This window comes from Capra hircus, chromosome 8 (genome assembly GCF_001704415.2).
Source record: "Capra hircus breed San Clemente chromosome 8, ASM170441v1, whole genome shotgun sequence".
Taxonomy (NCBI): Eukaryota; Metazoa; Chordata; class Mammalia; order Artiodactyla; family Bovidae; genus Capra; species Capra hircus.
Genome location: NC_030815.1, coordinates 70,018,041 through 70,041,080, shown reverse-complemented (window position 1 = coordinate 70,041,080; position 23,040 = coordinate 70,018,041). Strand labels below are relative to the sequence as shown.

Genomic DNA, 23,040 nt, shown 5'->3' with positions numbered 1-23,040 from the left:
AGCAACATTCCGCGCACAGCTCAATCTGTTCAGGAACTGAACACAGTTTTACATTGCGCAAGCCCTGACTCTGTTAACAAGTGGCGCCCCTGCTTATGTGACACTACCATTCTAGCAGCAGCTACTGAAGAAATGGGCAGGAGGAGAATCCAGTTCCTAGACTGGCCTGGTTGACATTCAGGTCTTCAGCGTGGCACGGATAGGCAATCCTATGCAGTTATCACAAGGGTGGGCTGATGAGAGTCAGCACACAAAAACCGAAAAATTAACAAAAAAATACAATCCTTGCTTCATCAGTCGTGGCATGAAGGAAAATTTGAAAAAAAACAAATTCCTTCAGGTTCCACAGCCCGCTGGGTCCACCCCACTGCCGTCACTGCGTACTAGTCGCCGAGGCAGCTTGCCGTCCTCGCCGTTCCCAGCCCTCCGTTTTCCAGGCCTGCGTCTGAACACGACACAGACAGGAGTGAGCAGCGCGGCAGCCAGGGGGACGGGAGGGGCCAGCCTCCGTGGCCCTGCTCCGCTCAGGACACAGGCCCTGCAAGGGCTGTTCTGGGGATGGCCCCTCACACCGCAAGGGGCGACTCTGTCATCTTGAAGACGCACCGGAGAGTGCTGCTATTGGGCCCCGTGCCGCCCTCCCCGCTCTCACACCTCACACCCTTCTCTCCATAAATCTGCCCCTGCCCCACTCTCCACCCAGGTCCTGCCTTTTTGCCCAGACATTGACACTCAAAGCAATAGTGGCGGCAGCCTTGAGTGCTGGCTTGCCGGCTCCCGTCCCCCATGGCCATAGCTCTCACTTCTTGTCTTTCACACGACCCCACCCCAGGGATGGCCGACCCCTTTTTCTTTTCCTGGGGCGCCTCCAGGACACCTGCCCATCATGCCTGCTCCACTCCAGTGAAACTAAGCTGCCTATGGGCTTCACCCCATCAGCCCATCAGCACATCCTCTCCTTTCTCTCGCCTTAAAATCATCACATTTTCTTAACAGTTATGTTCTTGAGAAAACTGTATCTTAAGTGTTCCATTAGCCAAAGATAAACCACTCAGGAACAATACTAACCCTCTATAAACATACTATGAAGAAAAAGTTACATCTCAGGTGTAGAAAAGCTTCTGTGAGGAACATGGCAAGCCATTGGACAACAATGAAGTCTGCAGAGACAAGCCTTGGCTTGGAGTCGGGGCAGTGTTCGCGTGGTGGGGGACAGGGACTCACCTCTATTGCCCTCGCTCCTTTTTTTCTCATTGCTTTAAACTGTCCCCCCACATGTCATCGCTGCGACATTCCTCACATTCATTTCCTCTTACAACCCTGCTTCACTTCCTCAACGCGGCCCTCTAAAACAAGGTCAAACGCGGCCGAAGTTTCGACGTTTCACTCGACTCAACCTGGCAGCTACCCTGTGCATGTCGGCCACGTGACAGATCACTCGCCTTGTGCAGCCACTGACGATGTGACGCAGGCGCGATGCAGAGCTCTCGATGCTGGAATCACACAGATTACAAGACTCCGCAGTTGAAAAAAAGGCATGTAAGCATGCACCCGTTCTTTTTAGCGAAATTTGTAGATTGTGTATGGGCCTCGTATTCATCTTTCTTGCAGGAGAGCACTGTCCACATGAAAGGCTCATTCGCTTTGTTCAGCTTTCGGTGAACCAGAAAGGACTACTCAGCAATTCTGAACACACACACAACAGCCACACACTCTTAAATCCACCTATAATGCAAATCACACTCAATGTTCAAAACAGCAAATGCTCTATACACGTTTACAGCAGCTGGACTAGCCATAAGGAAAATGTAACTCCACTCTCCGCTAAGCAATCTGCAGTAACCTTAACAAGGAACCCAGCTCAGTTCAGCTCTTTAACACATTTCTAAAGGGATTTACGAGATTAAGGACTTGTCCTTTTTGATTTCTTCTAAATGCTTTTTTGCATTTTCAACTTCCCATCATGGAGAGAATTTGCTAAGAAGAGACACACATTGCTTTAGAGTTCAATTCATAACAGACGTGCTGTGGTTGACTCGCGGATGGCTACTGCTCCCTGAGTGAAGCATGAATGTCTCACCTGGGATGAGGGGGCTGACCTCGCGCCCCCCCAGAAGTGAAGTGTCGGCACGATAGCCGAGATGACAACTGTTAACACTAAACTTTGTACACAGAAAAAACTCCTCCTTTCCCGACTGATCTTCTAGATCAAGTAGGCCAGTCCCTGGGGTAGTTGGAAACTGCTTTTTACTTGCTTCAGGCTTTTGACAGGTTCAGTGCTCACTCAGGAAACTGGCCTGCCACGTTTCACATGCAAAATTCAAACTGAAACAAACACTATGCCCACCTCAGGCCACGCCACAGGTCAGGGTTGAAGTGAGGTCTCTTCAGTGAGCGTGTGGGTGTCATACTTGGGTTTTGTGGGGGAAAAAATGTTTGCACAGAACTTGTAGTACAGTGTGGCTCTCTTCAGACAAGCGTATGGCCCAAGCGCTGACCTCAGCCGATAGCGCTCTGGCGCCTCGTCTTTAGGGGCACTGGCTGCAGCTGGGCACAGGTTTTCAACAAACCTGAACAGACTGTTTGCCCACTGCAGCTGCCTCCTCTGATAGAGCGTTCTCAGACATTTTCAAAGCAAATCAAATGGAAGATTGGCTGGAGTTGCAATATGAGCAATCTTGCTTTTACTTGCCATTCAATCTTTTCTTATCACATTATATAACAGATACGCTGAACATAAACTTATTGATTTGGCTGCATGGCCTTAGCCTCCACATGCGAGGATTCCTTTTGATGTATTGGCCGCGTGGCACGTGGGATCTAGCCCTCACCAACCAGGGATGCGAACCTTGCTGTCCCTGACCTTGCAAGGCAGGCTCCCAGCCACTGGACTGCCAGCAAAGCCCAGAAATAAACTTCTAGGAAGAAACGAAGGGCCTGTGAAAGTGCGACCTCAGAAGATGTTCAGCCAAGCGGCCTGTGTTGACATCGGGGCCACTGGATGGCATCCGCCTCACTTGATGCTTTCTGTAAGGGTTGCGGGCACTCATTCTATCGTCGTGTTCCTTTACACACTTGCCTGTGGATGCTGTCACCGCTTAGTGACTAGCATGAAATGTCTGCCCTACTCTAACAAGTAAAGACAGTTCTGTTCTGGCGCTCCTCTCCAGCGCAGTGTTTGCCAACTCCTGTCCTGGAGGTTTCCCCCACACACAGACCAGGCCAGCCAGGCCAGGCCACAGGCCCGCCTCTTTGTAAAAAAAAGGCGGGCCGTTGAAGTGCTCCTCACCTTATTCCTCCAGAGCAGCCGTTCTCTTCCCTTCAGATTGAAGCTGGAAGCCCTGCTCATCTTGAAACGACAGAGCTTTACTCCACCCCGGTGTCCTGTATAAGTGTTTCTTGTCTTCTCATTCATTCTTCTTCTCTTTTGCCTCGCCTAAAACAGGAAAACAACGAAAAACCATTGAAACTTCAACAGCAGAAGTATAGTCTTTTTTAAAAGCACCGGGCACCGCCGACCTGGCCGGGCCCGCTGCCCTGGTTCGCACCGGCGGTCCCCTCCACGGCCAGCTTCTGGTGGCTCTGAGCATCCCAGCAGCAGACGGCGCAGGCTGCAAGGAGGCAGGCAGGACTCTCACTGGTCACAAAGTCACTTCCCAGACACTTCTCTTGGCACGGCCCTGGGGACTTAGTTTCACCACCTTTCCTGTCGAAGGCGCTCGAGAGCCCAAGCAGAATTTACACTCAGAAACAAGGTTACACTTGAAAGCGGATCGGCTACACACAACGTCAGTGGAGGAATTTCCCAGTATTAAACAGAGCCTTTGATTCTGATTAAGGGCTGTAAATATGAATTCAAATTTATAAAGCAAAAGTGAGAAAATTCATTTGGGAAGAAAAGCAGTGGAGACCAGCCTTTCCCATATTTTTCTTTACAATGAAAACATCACTTGGAATTCTTTGGTCAACGATTGCCTTCTTGTCCAGTCACTTCAGTCCGTGCTCTGACTCTTGTGACCCATGGACTGCCCCAGCACGCCAGACCTTTCCCTGCTCCCTTCACTGTCTCCCAGAAGTTGCTCAACTCACGTCCATCCGAGTTCAGTGATCACATCCACCATCTCGGTCCTCTGTTGCCACCCTCTTCCCGTCTTCAATCTTTCCAGCATCAGCGGTGTTTTGCACAGGAGTCAGTTACTTCGCATCAGCGCTGCGCCAAAGTATTGAAGCTTCAGCTCAGTATCAGTCCCTCAATGAATAGTCACGACTGCATTTCTTTTAGCCGATTGATGTGGTTTTGATTCTCCTGCAGTCCAGTGGACTCTCAAGAGTCTTCTACCAACACCTCAGTCAAAAGCATCGATTTCTTTGGTGCTAGCCTTCTTTACGGTCCAACTCTCCATCCATACATGTACTACTGGGAAAACCATAGCTTTAACTTAGCGTGCTTCCTTTGGATTGGCAAAAGTAATATTGTCTGCTCTTTTAATATGCTTTCTAGGTTGGTCATAGCTTTCTTCCAATGATAATTCATATTCAGCTTCAATTCAGTTGCTTCAGCTTGCTTTGACTGTACGACCCCATGGACTGCCAGCATGCCAGGCGTCCTGCCATCACCAACTCCCAGAACTGCCATCCAACTGTCTTATCTTCTGTCATCCATTCTCTTCCTGCCTTCAAGCTATTCCATGCAATCAGGGTCTTTTCCAATATCGAAAAGTTCATATTAAAAACACTGGAAATCACTACCTCAAGCAAATTTTTAAATTAATAACAAAGCTTGGAAAGTCTGCTGCTTTTATAAATACGAGCATTCAATATTTACATGGCTGAAAAAAGATGTTTTATGCGACCTACGCTATAAAAATAAATGGAAAAGAAGCAAAAGATATATATTTGAGATTGCGCCTGGTGTGAGAGAAACTGTCTTAGGCCTAATTGATTGGTCATAGGGATATTTTTTACACTACTCTCCACTTTGTGCAGTTTGCAAATTATTCCATCATAAAAAATTAAAAAACAGGTGTTGCTGCCTGCTGCTGCCTAAGTTGCCCTTCAGTCGTGTTCTGACTCTGTGCGACCCCACAGATGGCAGCCCAGCCAGGCTCGCAATCCCTGGGATTCATTCAGGCAAGAACACTCGAGTGGGGTTTGCCATTTTCTTCTCCAGTGCATGAAAGTGAAAAGTGAAAGTTGAAGTCGCCTAGTCGTTGCTCCGACTCTTCAGTGCACCCAGGACTGGCAAGCCACCAGGCTCCTCCGTCCATGGAATTTTCCAGGCAAAGAGTACTGGAGTGGGTTAGCAGGTTTACTTTCTGTAAATATTTTTCTGTTTAAAAACAACTCTTCTCCAGCCCGCAACCACAATTCAAAAGCACTCAATTCTTCAGTGTTCATCCTTCTTTATGGTCCAAACTCTCACATCCATACGTGAACTATTGGAAAAAACAATTAGCTTTCGGACTACAATGGACCTTTCTCGGCAAACGATATGTCTCTACTTTGTCAATATGCTCTCTTAGGTTTGTCGTAGCTCTGCAAGGAGCAAGCATTTTTTATCTCATGGCTGCAGCACCATCTGGCACAGTGATTTTTGATCCCAAGGAAATAAAAACCTGTCACAGTCTTCCCAATAAGCATCTCGCATTCAAATATTTTTAAAGCATAACAAAAGTTTACTTTGAATTGGCTTAGTACATAAACAGCATCACCAATCTCAAGAGCCTCTGAGCCAGCAGTTCTGACAAGCTAAGGCAGTGCACCCCTGATCGGCGAGACACTGAGCTCTCTCGTCTAAGCAGGGACGAGCCTCACCCGAGCCTATGATTGGAGTCAGAACCACAGCCCCCGCGACGCCGCATGTGAGGCTCTCCGTCCAGCCTCAAGAACACAGCTTATAGGTGGGCGACAGTACTGACCCCTGAGGCTCCGACCTGGATCCCCACTCCATTTCCTGGATGGTCGTGTAGCCTGCTGTGTGGCCAGTCCGTCCCGGGAAACTTCTCTCAGGCGCTCTCTGAGGCGAGCCTCCACATCGCCCTTTCTAGCGCGCCTTCTTCCCTAGGCACCTATCGGTTTCTCCTCTGCCTAAGAGCAGCCATCCTACACACACACACCACGTCTGCGACCAAGCAGTTTGCATGTGGGACCTCAGCGCCATCCGACGGCAAGCGCACCTGCCCAAAAAAAACCTGGGGCACCATTGCCTTCCGCTTTACGGGCCCTCGGGCTGGCACCCTCAGTTTTGTTTGAGGCGGCCACTCGTATAAGTCCAACTGTATCCTGAGCAGCTCCCGGGCCTGGGCTGCGTCAGAGCCCAAACAAATGTCCTTTCTGCGAACGTGGCGCGTGTCCAGGCTCTGATCAGACCAGTCTGAACCACACTGCTAGGTGTGGAGCCTGGGCACGGTGCTCGGCCTCTCTAAGCCTCAGTGTCCCTGTCTGCTGAATGGGGATAACAGCAGCCTGGACCTCACCTGGGCGTCTGCGGGATTAGATGACAGACTCGGGAAGCACTCGACACGGTGTCTGGCGCACAGAGTCTCCTGCACACTGCTACCCACCGTCATTAAATTGGCTTCCCCCAAATCTAACTTCTCTGGCTCTGATTCAGTCATTTGTTTAAAAAAAAAACACTAAGCAGAAATTCCATGGTGGTCCAGACATTACGACTTGGCACGTTCACTGCCAGGACACCGGTCTGATCCTTGGTTGGGGAACTAAGATCCAATAAGCTGTGCAGCACAGCCAAAAAAATAAGCAAAGAAAAAATTTTTAAATAATACTATATCTATTATAAATAAGCATGAGATGATTAGAAGGCAAACAAGTGGGAGATAGGCAAACTGTTACAATGGTCCCAACAAATGACCTATTTCCAACAGAACCATCAGCATAGTTTCAGTGGTGGGTGAGTTTCATTACTTCCACTAAAATGTCAATTATTCACCAGTACATAACCAAACAGTGTTCATTCACGTAAAATGATAAAGACTCTCTAATACTTCACAGAGAAACAAAGGCATGCTAAATTACTAAATAGTTACCTTCAACAATGCTTCCTTAAATCACTAGGCTGATAGATGCATGCAAAGAAATGAAGAGAAACCGGATTTATTGAGACTTTGAAGCTAAAAATTCAAGAATCAGTATAGACAAATACAGTATAGCAAAAATGATGGCAAACATATAAGTGAGATGAAGATTTAGAGAACATGTAACTGGAAACAGAACATTTTTTTTGACCACAGAAATTAAATAAGCTATTCAAGATTTACTAGAGAAACACTATAAATTATTACTCAGGAAGATACAATTCTGTTACAACATCATGATTTATTAAAGCACAGCATTCTGTACAAAAAAGGCCCTTAACAGTTGTCTAGTCTCAGCCAAACTTCTCTATAAGTTAGTTTCTCTTCACAAAACACATGTTATACTTTAAAATAGTAACTTAACTGATGAGGAAGTTACCATAATACCTATTGGAACACTGAACAAATCGAACCACCTATTGGACATTAACTTAAAATGCTTACTTAGAATTTGATTTAAAACTTCTCGAAATAAATTGATGAAAGCAGGTTCCCTGTGAAAATATGTAAGAATGAAAGCTAGCATAATAGCAGGGGCAGTCTTTTACATTTTATTAACCATAGAAGATGCTTATTTAAAGAGTCTAGTAGAGACATTAACTGTGCAAAAGCCTGATGAGATTTATAGTCTTCAATACAAGCACCAACACAGAAAGGATATTGTGTCAAAAGTCCATTCATTCTACACTTAAGATCATTTCTTTATGCAAGGATAATCTCATTTATGAATTACACACGATGTGTGGTTTAGGATCCATCTACATTATGCTTGTATCTGCACAGTGTTATGCTAATTCAAAGTTACTGCTGTGGGGGAAAAACACCATGTGATGAGACATGAAGACAAAGCACAAACCCGACTAAGGGCACACCTGCTGTGGACCACAGCACTGCTATGACCAGAGCAGGTGGGAGGACGGGGAAGGGGAGACGGATGGGTCAACTGCAGCCTCGGGGGCGAGGCGGGGCAGTGGTGGGAAGCTGGGGTCTGGACTGGCAACCACTAAGCAGACCACAGGAAGAGCCAGGAAATCGAAACCAGTGATGAGAGCAGACACACTGTCAGAGAACTCCAACCGCAGGACAGAATATACAGACTGCTCTTTCACAAATACTCAGAAAGAAAGCAATCATGAAACTACAGAGAAATCGTCAAAGATTTTTAAATATCAACTAATTAGCCAATGATGCAAATTATAAAAACAGTGTCTCAAAAGACCACAAAATGGACTAGTTACCACTTCACATGCCACTAAATGGTTCACAGTTAATTTAATTCTATGCCGACTAACAATGCAGCTAACATGAAACGGTCGTAACCGAAAGAAAGTGATAATACAAGTGCAGTTACAAAGCAGAGTGTTGTAAACATGATTTCATGGGGTAAACGGCAATGCACTCACAAAACCTAAGCTAAACATGGAAGAAAGCTGGAACATGTGCTTTAGAGCCGCACACTCTGTCACCAAAAGCCCTAGGTCGTCATCTCCTTTTCAGACTCGGAAGACTGAGGAAGCCCGACTTCTTCACTGGGGCCCTGGGGCACCGGGCTTTTAACCTGGTTTCACACGCAGAGCTGGCCTGAGTGCGCGGCCAGGCCCATCAGCGAGCAGACCAGTTTAGATTCCTAAGCCAGGGGTCCAGATATCAAGACTAATTTGTCGCTGTGCGATTATGGAATGATTTCGCTCAGTCGTGTCCGACTCTTTGCGACCCCATGGACAGTGGCCTACCAGGCTCCGCGGTCCATGGGATTTTCCAGGCAAGAATACCGGAGTGGGCTGCCATTTCCTTCTCCAGGGGATCTTCCCAACCCAGGGATCAAACCCGGGTCTCCTGCATTGCAGACAGACGCTTTACCGTCTAAGGCACTAGGGAAGCCCGATTCAAGACTAGGCAGTTTTCAAAATCTTAGACCTCTGAGCGTAGCAAATGTACCTGATTTTCTTCTGGGTTAAAAGAGAAAAAACAAACAAACAAAACAAAACCTATGTGCTCGGGGAGGGACGCGGCAGGAAGGAGGCAGACACATACCACAGTCATGAAGCCCAGCTTGCTTACTTCCTGCGCAGGGCTGTGCCGCCTCCTTCGGGGCTTGGAGCGCCCTCTGCTGGGCGTACAGGAGCCGGCATGCGAGGAGGCGGGATTCAGGTTGAGGGAGTTCGAGGATTGAGAACGACGAAGGTGGCTGGAGCTCCCCCTGCCCACCCTGCTCTCAATCCCCTCGGCCCGCTGATCCGTGTTCTCCCTCTTTTCTTGGATAAACCTAAAATAGAATAAAATCATCACCTGCCTTTGTCAGCAGAGGAACGTGTCTGGACAACAAATTTGGGCTTGCATTCTGTGTCACGATTAGCAAATTCCAGGAACAGTTGCTCAATTAACATCTCAGCAAAAAGGTTCAGCTTTCCCTCTTTTGAATAGTCTCAGACTCAGAATAACTTATCATGGAGTCTTACAAAGTGGCCCCTGGTCCTTCTCGTTTGATCTGACTTATTTACTCTAACATTCTGATGGGGCCTGGGGGCTGACTCTCTCCCTGTGAGGAGATGCCTGAAGTTGACAAGCTTTACCTGCCCTGCTCTCAGGGCAGAGATGCATGTCAGTGCCTCAGATCTGTTCCACTGGGAATCGGGAACTCCGTAGAACCAAAACAGCCATTCACGCGCAAGCTGGGGTTTCTAAACACAGCTCTCCAGACCAGATGAGTGCTGAGCTGAACTTCTCATTTCTTTTTAAGCTTGTATATGTACAAACGCATCACTTGATGAAGTTCTCCACCAGCTCTGTGTGAGTTTCTGGATTCATGTCAATGAGCTGCATTAACCTAGAAGTCACAGTTGCGGCTCTTCTCCCCTACTGTGTCATGGATGATTCCATATACAGATTACATACATGATTATGCAAATAAAATGATTTTCAAATTAAAAGACAAGATCCTTACAGGTAGTAAACTCTCCAGTTTCACTTCTACATATACATCTTGAAAGTTTTTCCACTGTTGACAAGTTGATGGACAGAATTTACCATTTACATCAAGTCAACTTGTTGCATAAGGAAAAATCACTTTTACCTGACAACGTGCTGTAAAAATAAAAATATTAATATATAACTGTTCTAAATTTCCTACGGGGATGAGAAAAGACAATCTTTCTGAGCTTGTTTGTGCTCAAACACGGCCCACAAAGCAGTCTGTCTCAGCATCAAAAGTGCAGGCGTCATCATCTGTGTTTGCTGGTGGTGCCATTCACCCCTGCTTTTTCCCCGAGCCCCCCGCACTCGACCAGCAGGAACGGCACCTCGGCCAGGGGTGACGGGATGAGAACAATCTGAGCAGCAGCTCTGCCAGGTCCTGTGCAGGGTCACTGGCCTGCGGCCACTCTGAACGTGGACTCGGGACAGGAGGCACAGCTGTGCGGGTATGGCACCAGGCAGGCCTCAGGGCCCCCAGCACCCCGGCTGCACCCAGACCCAGGGCCCCCTGCTCACCAAGAGGTGGGCCTTTGGGTTCTATCCTGTTTTGTAAACTGTTATAACTGCCAAGACTGGGTCTAAAGAAAACATTTTAAATATACTGATGAGATGAGAAAAACTCAAACACATTTCCTTGGATCACTGTCTTACAACAAGCCAATCTTCACAATGTATTAAGTTAAAAAGGAAAATGCAGATCTGAGTGGGAATTTGCCAGCCCCAGAACCCCAGCTTTTCTGTTCCAGGTGGCTTTTCACCAGAACCTGGAAGGCTCCGAGGGACACACGAAGGCGAACCCTCAGTGCTGGAGGGTGCACGGGCCACAGGGGACACTGCCTCGGCACATCACCCACCTTGGGGCCCAGAGCTGAGGGGGTATACCCCACAACGGCCCCCCACGGAGTGCTGACACCACACTGTGGACAGAATGTCCTGGCTGACTGAGCTCTATAATCAAGGGCAATCTCAGAACTGAAAATTCTCGAAGCAGACCTGAAGTCAGTTTTCTCACTATGGAACACTCAGACTTCTCTAAGCAGAAGACAGCTCCTCAGAGAAACCGAGTTTCTGGGGAGCTGGGCTCTGGCACACCCACCGGATCTGTTCGTTGATTTTGTCCAGCTGCTCCTGAATCCTCATGGCCAGAGTCTTGGCATCGGCCTGCCCGCTGGGCGACAGCAGAGCGGGCGCGCTGAAGAGGGTAACCCCGTCGCCCTCGCCGTCAGACACGCCCTCCTCACGCTCCAACACCTGGGCCACGTTGGCCAGCACGCTGGCTTGCTGCCCACGCTCCTGGTCCTGATCTTTCAGGGGCTGCACCTGGGCACGAGAGGACCACGTCTCGTCAGCAACATTCCGGACAGCTCAAGTCTGTCAGGAACTGAACACAGTTTTACATGGAAGCCCTGACTTGGAACAAGTGGGCCCTGCTTATGAGACACTACCATCTCTTAAGCGAGCAGTACTGAAGAAATGGGCAGGAGGAGAATCCAGTTCCTAGATGGCCTGGTGACATTCAGGTCTCAGCGTGGACGGAAGGCAATCCTATGAGGTTATTCACAAGGGTGGGCTGATGGAGTCAGACACAAAAACCGAAAATTACAAAAATACATCCTTGCTTCCATCAGCGTGGCTGAAGGAAAATTTGAAAAAAAAAATCCTTCAGGTCCACAGCCGCTGGGTCCACCCCACTGGTCACTGGTACTAGTTCGCCGAGGAGTGCCGTCCTCGCCGGTTCCCAGCCCTCCGTTTTCCAGGCTGGTCTGAACACACACAGACAGGAGTGAGCAGGGGCAGCCAGGGGACGGGAGGGCCAGCCTCCCGTGGCTCTCCTCTCAGGACACAGGCCCTCGGGCTGTTCTGGGGATGGCCCCTCACACCGCAAGGGCGACTCTGTCATCTGAGACGCACGGGAGAGTGCCTGCTGGGCCCCGTGCCGCCCTCCCGCTCTCACACCTCACACCCTTCTCTCCATAAATCTCCCCCCTGCCCCACTCTCACCCAGGTCCTGCCTTGTTTGCCCAGACATGACCTCAAAGCAATAGCGGGGCAGCCTCGAGGTGCTGGCTTGCCGGCTCCCTGTCCCCCATGGCCAGTACCCTCACTTTCTGTCTTCATCACGACCCCACCCCAGGGATGGGCCCCCCTTTTCCTGGCTCCAGGACCACCTGCCATCATGCCTGCTCCACTCCAGTGAACTAGCTGCCTATGGCTTCACCCCCATCAGCCCGATCAGCACATCCTCTCCATTCTCTCGCCTTAAAATCGCACTTTTTTGAACATTTTAATTCTGAGAAACTGTACTCTAAGTGTTCCATAGCAAAGATAAACACTCAGAACAATACTAACCCTTATAAACCATAATGAAGAAGAAGTTACATCTCAGGTGTAGAAAAGCTTCTGGAGGAAACATGGCAAGCCATTGACAACAATGAAGTCTGCAGAGAGAAGCTGGCCTTGGGGTCGGGGTTCGGGTGGTGGGGGACAGGACTCACTCTATTGCCCTCGCTCCTCTCATTGCTTTAAACTGTCTCCCCCTCACAGTCACTCCTGGACATTCCTCACATTCATTCCTCTACACCCTGCTTCACTTCCTCACGGGCTTAAACAAGTCAAACGGGCCGAGTTTCCGAGTCACTCGACTCAACCTGGCAGCTCTGTGCTGTCGGCCACTGCAGTCACTCGCCTTGTGCAGCCACTGACGATGTGACGCAGGTCGGTGCAGAGCTCGATGTGGAAATCACACAGATTTCAAGACTCGCAGTGAAAAAAGCATGTAAAGCAGCCCGTTCATTTTTAGGAAATTTTAGATTGTGTATGTGGCTCGTATTAACTTTCTGACGGAGAGCACTGTCCGCATGAAAGGCTCATGCTTTGTCTCAGCTTTCGGGTGAACCCAGAAAGGACTACTCAGAATTCTGAACCACACACAACAGCCACACACTCTAAATCCACCTACAATGCAAATCACACTCAATGTTCAAACCAGAAATGCTATACACGTTACAGCAGTGGACTAGCCATAAGGAAAATGTAACTCCACTTCCGCTAAGCATCTGCAGTAACTGTAACAAGGAACCCAGCTCAGTTCAGCTCTTAACACATTTCTAAAGGATTTAGAGATTTAAGGACCTTGTCCTTTTGCATTTCTTCTAAATGCTTTTTTGCATTTTCAACTTCCCATAGGAGAGAATTCTGAAAAAGAGACACACAGTGCTTTAGAGTCAATTCTTAACAGACGTTGTGTGGACTGCGGGATGGCTACTCTCCTGAGTGAAAGCAGAAGGCTTTCACCTCGGGATGAGGGGCAGACCTCGCGCCCAGAGTGAAGTGTCGGCACGAAGCCGGATGACAACTGTTAACACTAACTTGTACACAGAAAAACTCCTCCTTTCCCGACTGATCTTCTAGATCCAAGGAGGCCAGGTCCCTGGGGTAAGTGAAACTGCTTTATACTTGCTTTTAGCTTTTGCAGTTCAGTGCTCACTCAGGAAACTGGCTCCGGTTTCACATGCAAAATTCAAACCTGAAACAAAACTATGCCCACCTCAGGGCCAGCCCACAGGTCAGGGTGAAGTGAGGTCTCTAGTGAGGTGTGGGTGTCATCTTGGGTTTTGTGGGGGAAAAATGTGCCACAGAACTTGTAGTGACCATGGGTCTCTCTCAGACAAGCGTGGCCCAAGCGCTGACCTCAGCGGAGGCTCTGGGCCTCGTCTTTAGGGCACTGGTGCAGCTGGGACAGGTTTTCACCAAACTTGAACAAGACTGTTGCCCACTGAGCTGCTCTGATAGAGGTTCTCAGACATTTTCCAAAGCAAATCAAATGAGAGATGGCTGGAGTTGCAATATGAGAATGCTTGCTTTTACTTGCTTCAATCTTTTCTATCACATTATATAAAAGATCCTGAACTAAACTTATTGATTTGGCTGCATCGGGCCTTAGCTCCATCATGCGAGATTCCTTTGATGTGATTGCCGCGTGGCACGTGGGATCTTAGCTCACCAACCAGGGATCGAACCTGCGTCCCTGACCTTGCAAGGCAGGCTCCCAGCCACTGGACTGCCAGCAAAGCCCCAGAAATAAACTTCTAAGGAAGAAACGAAGGGGTGAAAGTGGACCTAGAAGAATGTTCTAGCACAGCGGCTGGTGACATCGGGGCCACTGGTGGATCCGCCTCACTGATGCTTTCTGTAAGGGTTGCGGGCACTCATCTATGTCTGTTCCTTTACACACTGCCTGTGGATGCTGTCACGCTTAGTGACTAGCATGAAATGCTGCTACTCTAACCAGTAAAGACATTCTGTCTGGCGCCCTCTCCGGGAGTTTTCCAACTCCTGTCCTGGAGGTTTCCCCCACACACAGACCAGGCCGAGCCAGGCCAGGCCACAGGCGCCTCTTGTAAAGGGGCAGTGAAGCTCGCTCACCTTATCCTCCAGAGCAGCCGTTCTCTCCTTCAGGTGAAGCTGAAGCCTCTCATCTGAAACAGACAGAAGCTTATCCACGGTGTCTGATGAGTGTTCGTTGTGTTCTTCATTCATTTCTTCTCTTTGCCTCGCCTAAAACAGGAAAAACGAAAACCCATAAACTTCAACAGCAAGTATAGTCGTTCTTTTAAAAGCACCGGGGAGCCGCGACCTGCGTGGCCTGTGCCCTGGTTCCCGAGGCGGTCCCCTCCCACGGCCAGCTCTGGTGGGCTCTTGAGCATCCCCAGAGCAGACGGGCAGGTGCAGAGGGAGGCAGGGACTTCACTGGTCAAAGGTCACTTCCAACACTTCTCTTTGGCAGAGCACCTGGGGGACCTTAGTGTCACCAGCCATTTCCTGTCGAAGGGGCTCGAGGAGCAAGCAGATTTACACTCAGAAACAAGTACACTTGAAAGGGGATCGGCTTACACACACGTCAGTGGAGGAATTTCCCAGTATGTAAACAGAGGCTTGATTCTGGATTAAGGGTGTAAAATGAATTCAATTTATAAAGCAAAAAGTGAGAAAATTCATTTTGGAAGAAAAGCCAGTGGAGACAGCCTTTCTCATATTTTTCTTTACATGAAACATCACTTGAATTCTTTGTAACGATTGCTCTTGTCCAGTCACTCAGTCGTGTCTGACTCTTTGTGACCCCATGGACTGCAGCACGCCAGCCTTCCCTGTCCTTCACTGTCTCCCAGAAGTTGCTCAAACTCACGTCCATCGAGTCAGTGATGACATCCAACCATCTCGTCCTCTGTTGCACCTTCTTCCCCTGTCTTCAATCTTTCCCAGCATCAGGGTGTTTTGCAATGAGTCAGTTCTTCGCATCAGGTGGCCAAAGTATTGAAGCTTCAGCCTCAGTATCAGTCCCTCCAATGAATAGTCAGGACTGATTTCCTTTAGGATTGATTGGTTTGATCTCCTTGCAGTCCAGTGGACTCTCAAGAGTCTTCTCCAACACCTCAGTTCAAAAGCATCGATTCTTTGGTGCTCAGCCTTCTTTACGGTCCAACTCTCACATCCATACATGACTACTGGGAAAACCATAGCTTTAACTAGGTGTTCCTTGGATGGCAAAGTAATATGTCTGCTTTTTAATATGCTTTCTAGGTTGGTCATAGCTTTTCTTCCAATGATAATTCATATTCAGTTCAGTTCAGTTGCTCAGTCTTGTTTGACTGTACGACCCCATGGACTGCAGCATGCCAGGCTTCCCTGCCCATCACCAACTCCCAGAACTGCCATCCAACTGTCTTATCCTCTGTCATCCATTCTCTTCCTGCCTTCAATCTTTCCCAGCATCAGGGTCTTTTCCAATATGAAAGTTCATATTAAAACACTGGAAATCACTACCTCAAGCAATTTTTAAATGTAATAACAAAGTTGGAAAGTCTGTGTTTTATAAAACGAGCATCAATTTCATGGTTGAAAAAGATGTTTTAGGACCTACTGTATAAAAAATAAATGGAAAGAAGACAAAAGAATGATATATTTGAGATTGGCCCTGTGTGAGAAACTGCTTAGGCTAATTGATTGGTCATGGGTATTTATTATACTACTCCGTCCACTTTGTGCATGTTTGAAATATTCCATCATAAAAAATTAAAAAACAGGTTGTTGCTGCTGCTGCTGCTAAGTTGCTTCAGTCGTGTCTGACTCTGTGCGACCCCACAGATGGCAGCCCACCAGGCTCCGCAGTCCCTGGGATTCTCCAGGCAAGAACACTGGAGTGGGTTGCCATTTTCTTCTCCAGTGCATGAAAGTGAAAAGTGAAAGTGAAGTCGCTCAGTCGTGTCCGACTCTTCGTGACCCCATGGACTGCAGCCCACCAGGCTCCTCCGTCCATGGAATTTTCCAGGCAAGAGTACTGGAGTGGGTTGACAGGTTACTTTCTGTTAAATATTTTCTGTTAAAACAGAGTCTTCTCCAGCAACACAATTCAAAAGCATCAATTCTTCAGTGTTCAGCCTTCTTTATGGTCCAACTCTCACATCCATACGTGACTATTGGAAAAACAATAGCTTCGACTACATGGAACTTTGTCGGCAAAGATATGTCTCTACTTTTCAATATGCTCTCTAGGTTTGTCGTAGCTGTCCAAGGAGCAAGCATTTTTTAATCTCATGGCTGCAGTCACCATCTGCAGTGATTTTTGAGCCCAAGGAAATAAAACCTGTCACAGCTTCCCCAATAAGGCATCGGCATTCAAATATTTTTAAAGCCAAACAAAAGTTTACTTTGAATTGGCTTAGTCATAAACAGCATCCCAATCTCAAGAGCCTCTGAGCAGCAGTTCTGAAAGTAAGGCAGTGCACCCCTGATCGGGAGACACTGAGCTCTCTGTCTAAGCAGGGAGGGAGCCTCACCGAGGCCTCATGATGGGAGTCAGAACCACAGCCCCCGGGACGCCGCATGTGAGGCTCCGCAGTCCAGGCCCAAGAACACAGCTATGGTGGGGACAGTACTGACCCCTGAGGCTGGACCTGGGATCCCCACTCCATTTCCTGGATGGTCTGTAGCGCTGTGTGGCCAGTCCTTCCGGGAAACCTCTCTCAGGGCTCTCTGAGGCGAGCCTCCACCATCGCCCTTTTCTAGCGCGCCTTCTGTCCCAGCGCACCTACGGTTCTCCTCCTGCCTAGGAGCAGCCATCCTACACACACACACCACGTCTGGACCAGCAGTTTGGCATGTGGGACCTCAGCGCCATGTCCGAGGCAAGCACCTGCACACCTGGGCACCATGCCTTCCGTTTCACGGGCCTCGGGCTGGCACCTCAGGTTTGTTTGAGGGGCACTCGTAAGGTCCAACTGTATCCTGAGCAGCTCCCCGGCCTGGCTGGTCAGAGCAACAAATGTCCTCCTTGAACGTGGGGATCCACTGGCCCCTGCCCACCACCCACGGGCGACCACATCTGGCCCTGCTCCCGAGGTTGGGTGCCTGGATCAGCAGACAGTGCCACACACACACACTCCACGGCAGAGACTGGAGCGGCAGACAAAGGCAGCGCCGGCCCCGCCCAGCCGCGTCTCCGGCCCACAGGCACCCAAGGCAGCTCCTTGCTCTTCTCCTCCAGTGGGGCCTCTATCTGGAGCTCCCTCTCCTCGATGCTGCTGTGTCTCTCTCCCGCCTGTCGGCCAAGAACAGCCTCAGCTCCGCTCACAACGACCCTGTCCTGACGGCACGCGGGCTGTGACCGCAGGGGCGGCAAGCGGGCCATGCTCTGTGCAGACCACTGGCCCTGGGTTCGCGGGGGCCACACCCGCACGCCTGCTCAAGCAGCCAGCGCGGCTTCGTGTGTGACCCGTGGGTGACGGAGAGTGCTGCTGACCGGCTCCTGAGAGGAGAGGTGCTCCCCACCGCCCCAGGCCTCACAGCTGCAGCCGATGCACCCCCTCCTCAGACTGCCTGTGGCGAGCCAGCACGGGCAGCAGGCAGTGGCAAGCACGGGACACACGGGGGCACACTTTGTACCTTCCTAAGCTGGGAGGAAAGTTCGAACAGTTTAGCCTCCTTAGTGGCAGAGCTTCCGGAAGACAAAAGTTCAGACTACAAGACCGACCTGGGACAGACAGCAAAGATGCCAGGGGAGAGAAGAAACCAACCCTTGAGAGGAAGATCACAGGCAGAAGGTCGCCCCCTGGCGGCTGTTAGTGACCCTGCTCTGGGAGGGTTTTTGAGCACAGGACACCACCCGCCTCCCACCCGACACCACCCGCCTCTGGAGACAGGCCGGCCCCTCAGCGGCTCACTGAGCTCCAGGCAACGCTCCGACAGACAGCCGGGTCAGCACAGGCCCGGCCCGCCTCTCCATGCCCAGCCAGTGCCCACCAGCAGTGCGGCGCAACACCTTTCCCACCAGAAGGACGAGGTGGCTGGCTGGCTGTGGGGACCATGCCCCGGCAGCACCACGTTTCCAGGATGCCGCCTCTCACCCGTGGGCTCCCGGGGACTGCAAGCTGGGAGTGGGGCCCGGGTCTGCACAGTGCCCTGCTGTGACTTAGTCAACAATGTATGGATAAAGACTTAAAACTGTGTTCATGACAGAGCTATTTTGGCCATCTCTTAACTGAGAATGGGATTTTTCTCGTTCTTTATCCTGCTAGGCTTGAGTTGCTGACTGAACTCTGAGCAGCAGTGACTCGGAGCTGAAGCATGCTGGGGACACACAGAGCACAGGACAAAACTGGAGGGAAACTAACGCAGGGATGACAGGGGAGCGGGGACTGTCTGACACTCAGGGAGCGCTCCCATCTCAGAGGGGCAGCAGGACCTGTGTCTGCGATCCTTCCTGGAATGAGCAGCAGAGGAACAGGCCCTGCCCACGCCCGCCCCCCCGGGGACCAACAGCATCACCTTGGAGAGCGCAGCCACCCACTGAGCCAGCTAGCCTCCACTTCCAGCAGCATCTGCTGCAGCTTCTGCTCTGCCAGGTCCAGGCACTCCTGCAACTGTCGGTCTTTATCCTCCTTCTCCAAAGGGAGACCAGAACATCAAGACGGGCCAAGTGGTGTAGCCTCTGCCATTTTAGTAAGCTGAGGCAAAACCTAAATGCATGTGTCTACAGGATCAGTTCTGTTTCAGAAGCTGCGTCACGGTAATTTTTCTCTCAGTGTTCCTGGGCTTGGTCTCAGTGGGCAGAACACCTCCTGCCAGAGTATTTGCTTTTCCTAAATGTCTTCAAAGAAGTCTTTAAAAAAAAAGTTCTTATATATTAAAGAAGATCAGGTTTCTGTAGAAGCTTATTCATTCTTATCGACAAGTTAAGGGTCAGTACTGACCCTTCTTAAAACATCACCAGAATCATCATTTGAAGGGAACCCTACCGACCGCAGACGGCCATGGCCTTGTAAGCCAAAATATGGCTTTCATCTCCTCTGAAATACAGACCTGATCAGAGTGTGCCTGGGGAAATGCCAGTCAACTAATATTTGTAAATGCATGATTATTCTTTTAACAGATCTTCTTACTCTGAAAAGTTTCAGTGTAGAACAATTAGACAGATTCTTTTTGAAAAAGAAAAAGAAGGAAATCATCTATACGCTTGGGTTCCTGAGAGGTTAGCATTTATTTCTAAGCTGCTTTCTTATATTTTCTGTGTGCGTATGACTCTATGTACATACATAAACAATAAGAGATGCTTTAAAACCCTCAGAAAACAACAGCACATGGTACGTAGTCTTCTCTGATCAGCCTTTTACAGCCATTCTTTTGTATGTCGGAATGCTCTAAATTAGCATTCCACATCAGACATTTCAATGGCTTTCTAGGATTTTATTTTTGTAGTGGGGCCAATGATACACTTTGTCACACACCAGACTGACTCACTTTGTTTTGGAAAAGCCAGATTTGGTTTTCCTGGTTAAGTCCTGATTATCTGAGACCACACAGGAACAGGAGCAAGTAAAGCTCACCAAACCACAGGACGTACAAAGCCTAACCAGACTGGAGCTCTAACCCTGCCTTTTGTCACAGTGACCCCAGTTCCCAACAGGCAGCCAGCTGCTGTGAAGTTCCCTGCTGCTCTCAGCTCTTTCAGTAAAAATGCTACCAAGCCAACAGATTCAAGGCAAGTAAAACAACAGTCAGGAGTGCAAGTCCACAAAAGGGTTAAACCAAATCCCAAATAACTCAAACCTGTAAGTTGCAGTCACCTTCAATTTTTAAAAGAATGTATTTCCTTTCAGTACAGCTGATGTATCATGATGTCCATCCACATTTATGAACGCAGTATTTTAGGGTCCTAAGAACTTTCCATTGGGACTTGATTTCCAACATGGGAGTCACATGGAAAGGTCTGTACCTTCCTTCCTCAGTATTCACTACTAGAAAAGTCAGACACAGTTCAGTAAAAGCCACTACCTGTCGATGCATAGAATCCTTATTTGCGATTTCATTTTCAAGTTTATCATTGAGGTTGTGCACAGAGATGGCTTCGTGCTGTGCAGCGAGGTAGCGTTTCTCAAGTGGAGTGATTCTGTTCTCCATGTCCTCCTTCAGGGCCATAGCCTACACCAGGCATTGCAGAGGAGAAAAGGTAAGTCATTATCATAGAATACTCCGATACACTTAAGAGTAAAATAGCGGGACTAAATCCTAAATTTCAAATCAAACATAAAATTAGCGTCCTCAAAATTAAAGTCCTAGACATGGCAGTTTTCTGAGATGTGAGCAAAACCACGCCTATCTCAAATATCACATGTGCCACGATGGCACCCATCTGTCTTAACATCGGTTTGGCCACTCGATTTACCAAGCTTCTTTTCTACATAATAAACCCAAACAGCAAACAAAAAGTACACTAAACTACTCTGTCATTGCAAGAATTCCAGAAGGGAAGGTATCTGGCATGAAATGAGGACCTCTGTGTCCTACACCATACAGGCGGGCTGGACCCAGAACAGGGAGGGACCTTCAACAGATCCAACAGGGAGCTCTGAGGCTCATCTCCTCGGGTAAAAGTTGGAAAAATCTCATGCAATTTCCTCAAAATTAAATAAGAATATGAATGAGTGGAAACAGAAGTCAAAGTGTAACACAACTGGGAGCAGCCTTCTCAAGCCGAGTTCTCCTAAAGCAGTTACAGCACATGTAGGAAACGCTCAAACCAGGAGCAGAACTTGCTGCTGGTGCGACTCCTGTCCGCCGGCTCAAAATCCATTTCAGGTCCCTCCGTGCTCACTAAGTAACCGATGTTGTCCTAACATTAAAAGTGAAAGGTCTTAAAAACGCTTTTTCCAGAATTCTCTACGTATTAACCTCTGCCACCTAATTTTCTCCTGTGGCCAAGAGTAGTGTGAACAGGCTATACAAACATGTGCAAATATTTCTGTTTTGTGTTCTCACACAGAATTACTCAACTGAGCTACTAAACAAGTACGCCTGGGGTACCACATGTTGGAGGGGTGCTCTCTGAGACGGCCTCACGGGGGAGGGGTGGGGCAGGGTGGGCGCTGTCTGTGTGCACACAAAGGAGAGGTGAGGCTCACAGGAGGAGGCCTGAGCCCCCAGCTCTCTTCTGTTTTCACAGTGACCGTTAGGGAGTTTCTCATAAATCACGACATCCGCAGACACGACCGCCAGAAACATCCTGACTCTGCATGATCACACAGCATGAGCCTGAGGGGAACTGAGCACCCCTGGCTGACACCCCCCACACCCCAAGGCTGCAGAGTCAGGGTGTCTCAAAGAGTAAGGACAGGGCCAGCGCTGCCAACCAGCCTTAGGCCTGCTCTCAGCAGGCCAGTCTCCCTCCTACATTCAGCCTAGAGCCCCCAGGCCAGTTGAGAGAGTCAGAGATAACAGCATAGGACAAACCGGGGACCCCGTCCACCCTGGGCATTGTTGTGGGGGCAGAAGCTGTTACTGAGGGTCTGATGCTGCCAGATGCTAGAGAAACCAATCACCTTGCGCCAGCACTCATCAAAGAGACCTAGAAGAGAAGAGACAACCACTGAGTGGTGGGGAGGGCCCTCTTGCCGCACCTCCCATCCTGGGACAGGGTGCAGGGTGGGGGCTCAGACACTGAACAAAGAGCCCCAGGCCTGTGACTGCAAGCGGGACATTCTGAATCTGGAGAACCCTCAGGGAGGAGAAGAGAAGGGAGAATATGAAGTAAAAAGAAACCCATGTACAATCTCTGTGCAGTGCTACTGAACCACCCTCTTCTCCTGCCTCCTCCCACCAGACTTGGCCAGGGGGAAGAGGGGACCATCAGCTGAGCTGGGGGCCCGATATGATCACGGTTTTGTAGGACCAGGAGAGGTGGGAGGGGTTTCCTTGGGAACAAGATCAGAGACAAGCCAGGAGGAACAGGAGGATTGGGGAGATGGAGGAGGGAGCCAGCACCTCCTCCTTCCCTTCTAGAACCTCACCTTTCAAGAAGCACCACACAACCCATCCGATGAGGACAATGGCGTTTCCAAGTCCAGTTACAACTCCAATCCCCTGCCCTGAAGGGCCTGCGGAGGGAGAGGGGTGACGGGGAGTGTCTGGCTCGTGGCTGCTGGCTCTCCAGGAACGGGGGCCTCTCCATGGGCCAGGGCACCTGATTCTTGGTCCACACATTTGATGTCGCTCCAGGGGGTACAGTCCGTGACCATGACCTTCCCATCAGGGCACCTGGGTACAGACACAGGGGTGATGTAGGGAACCCATCAGGGCCAGCTGCCTGGATGAGGAGAAAGAGGGGGCAGCCTCCCATCCTGGGTCCCCTGACAAGACAGTGGAGGGGGGCCAGGCTCTTGCTGTCTGCAGGGGAGGGTCCCCTCACTCCCCCTCACTGGCAGGAGAAGGATCCAGGATTGTATACTGCAGCCCCCAGGCTCCTACTGAGTGTGCAGAGCTGTCCTTCAGGAGCTGGGCTTCCTCTGCAAGGCCCGCCTGGCCTCCCTGGGCTGCACAGGAAGCTCTGTGACGGGGGGGGGCCTCATCCAGGTCAAGGGTCAGAAGGGTGTGGGCACAAGTTTGACTCATCCTCCAGTCAAACTTGAACATGAGGCCCTCT

At 49.6% G+C, this 23,040-nt stretch overlaps 1 protein-coding gene across 1 annotated transcript in view; it reads right to left on the bottom strand.

The window, feature by feature from the left end:
• The window catches only part of LOC108636602 (liprin-alpha-1-like), a 50,823-nt gene that overhangs the window by 18,340 nt on the left and 9,443 nt on the right, over window positions 1–23,040 (bottom strand). The window contains 11 exon segments of the mRNA XM_018052775.1: window positions 9,129–9,360; window positions 11,164–11,387; window positions 13,200–13,262; window positions 14,493–14,624; window positions 17,581–17,664; window positions 18,891–18,922; window positions 18,925–19,003; window positions 20,394–20,543; window positions 21,941–21,966; window positions 22,409–22,495; window positions 22,582–22,655. Of these exon segments, the coding sequence (XP_017908264.1) occupies window positions 9,129–9,360; window positions 11,164–11,387; window positions 13,200–13,262; window positions 14,493–14,624; window positions 17,581–17,664; window positions 18,891–18,922; window positions 18,925–19,003; window positions 20,394–20,543; window positions 21,941–21,966; window positions 22,409–22,495; window positions 22,582–22,655 (1,183 nt within the window).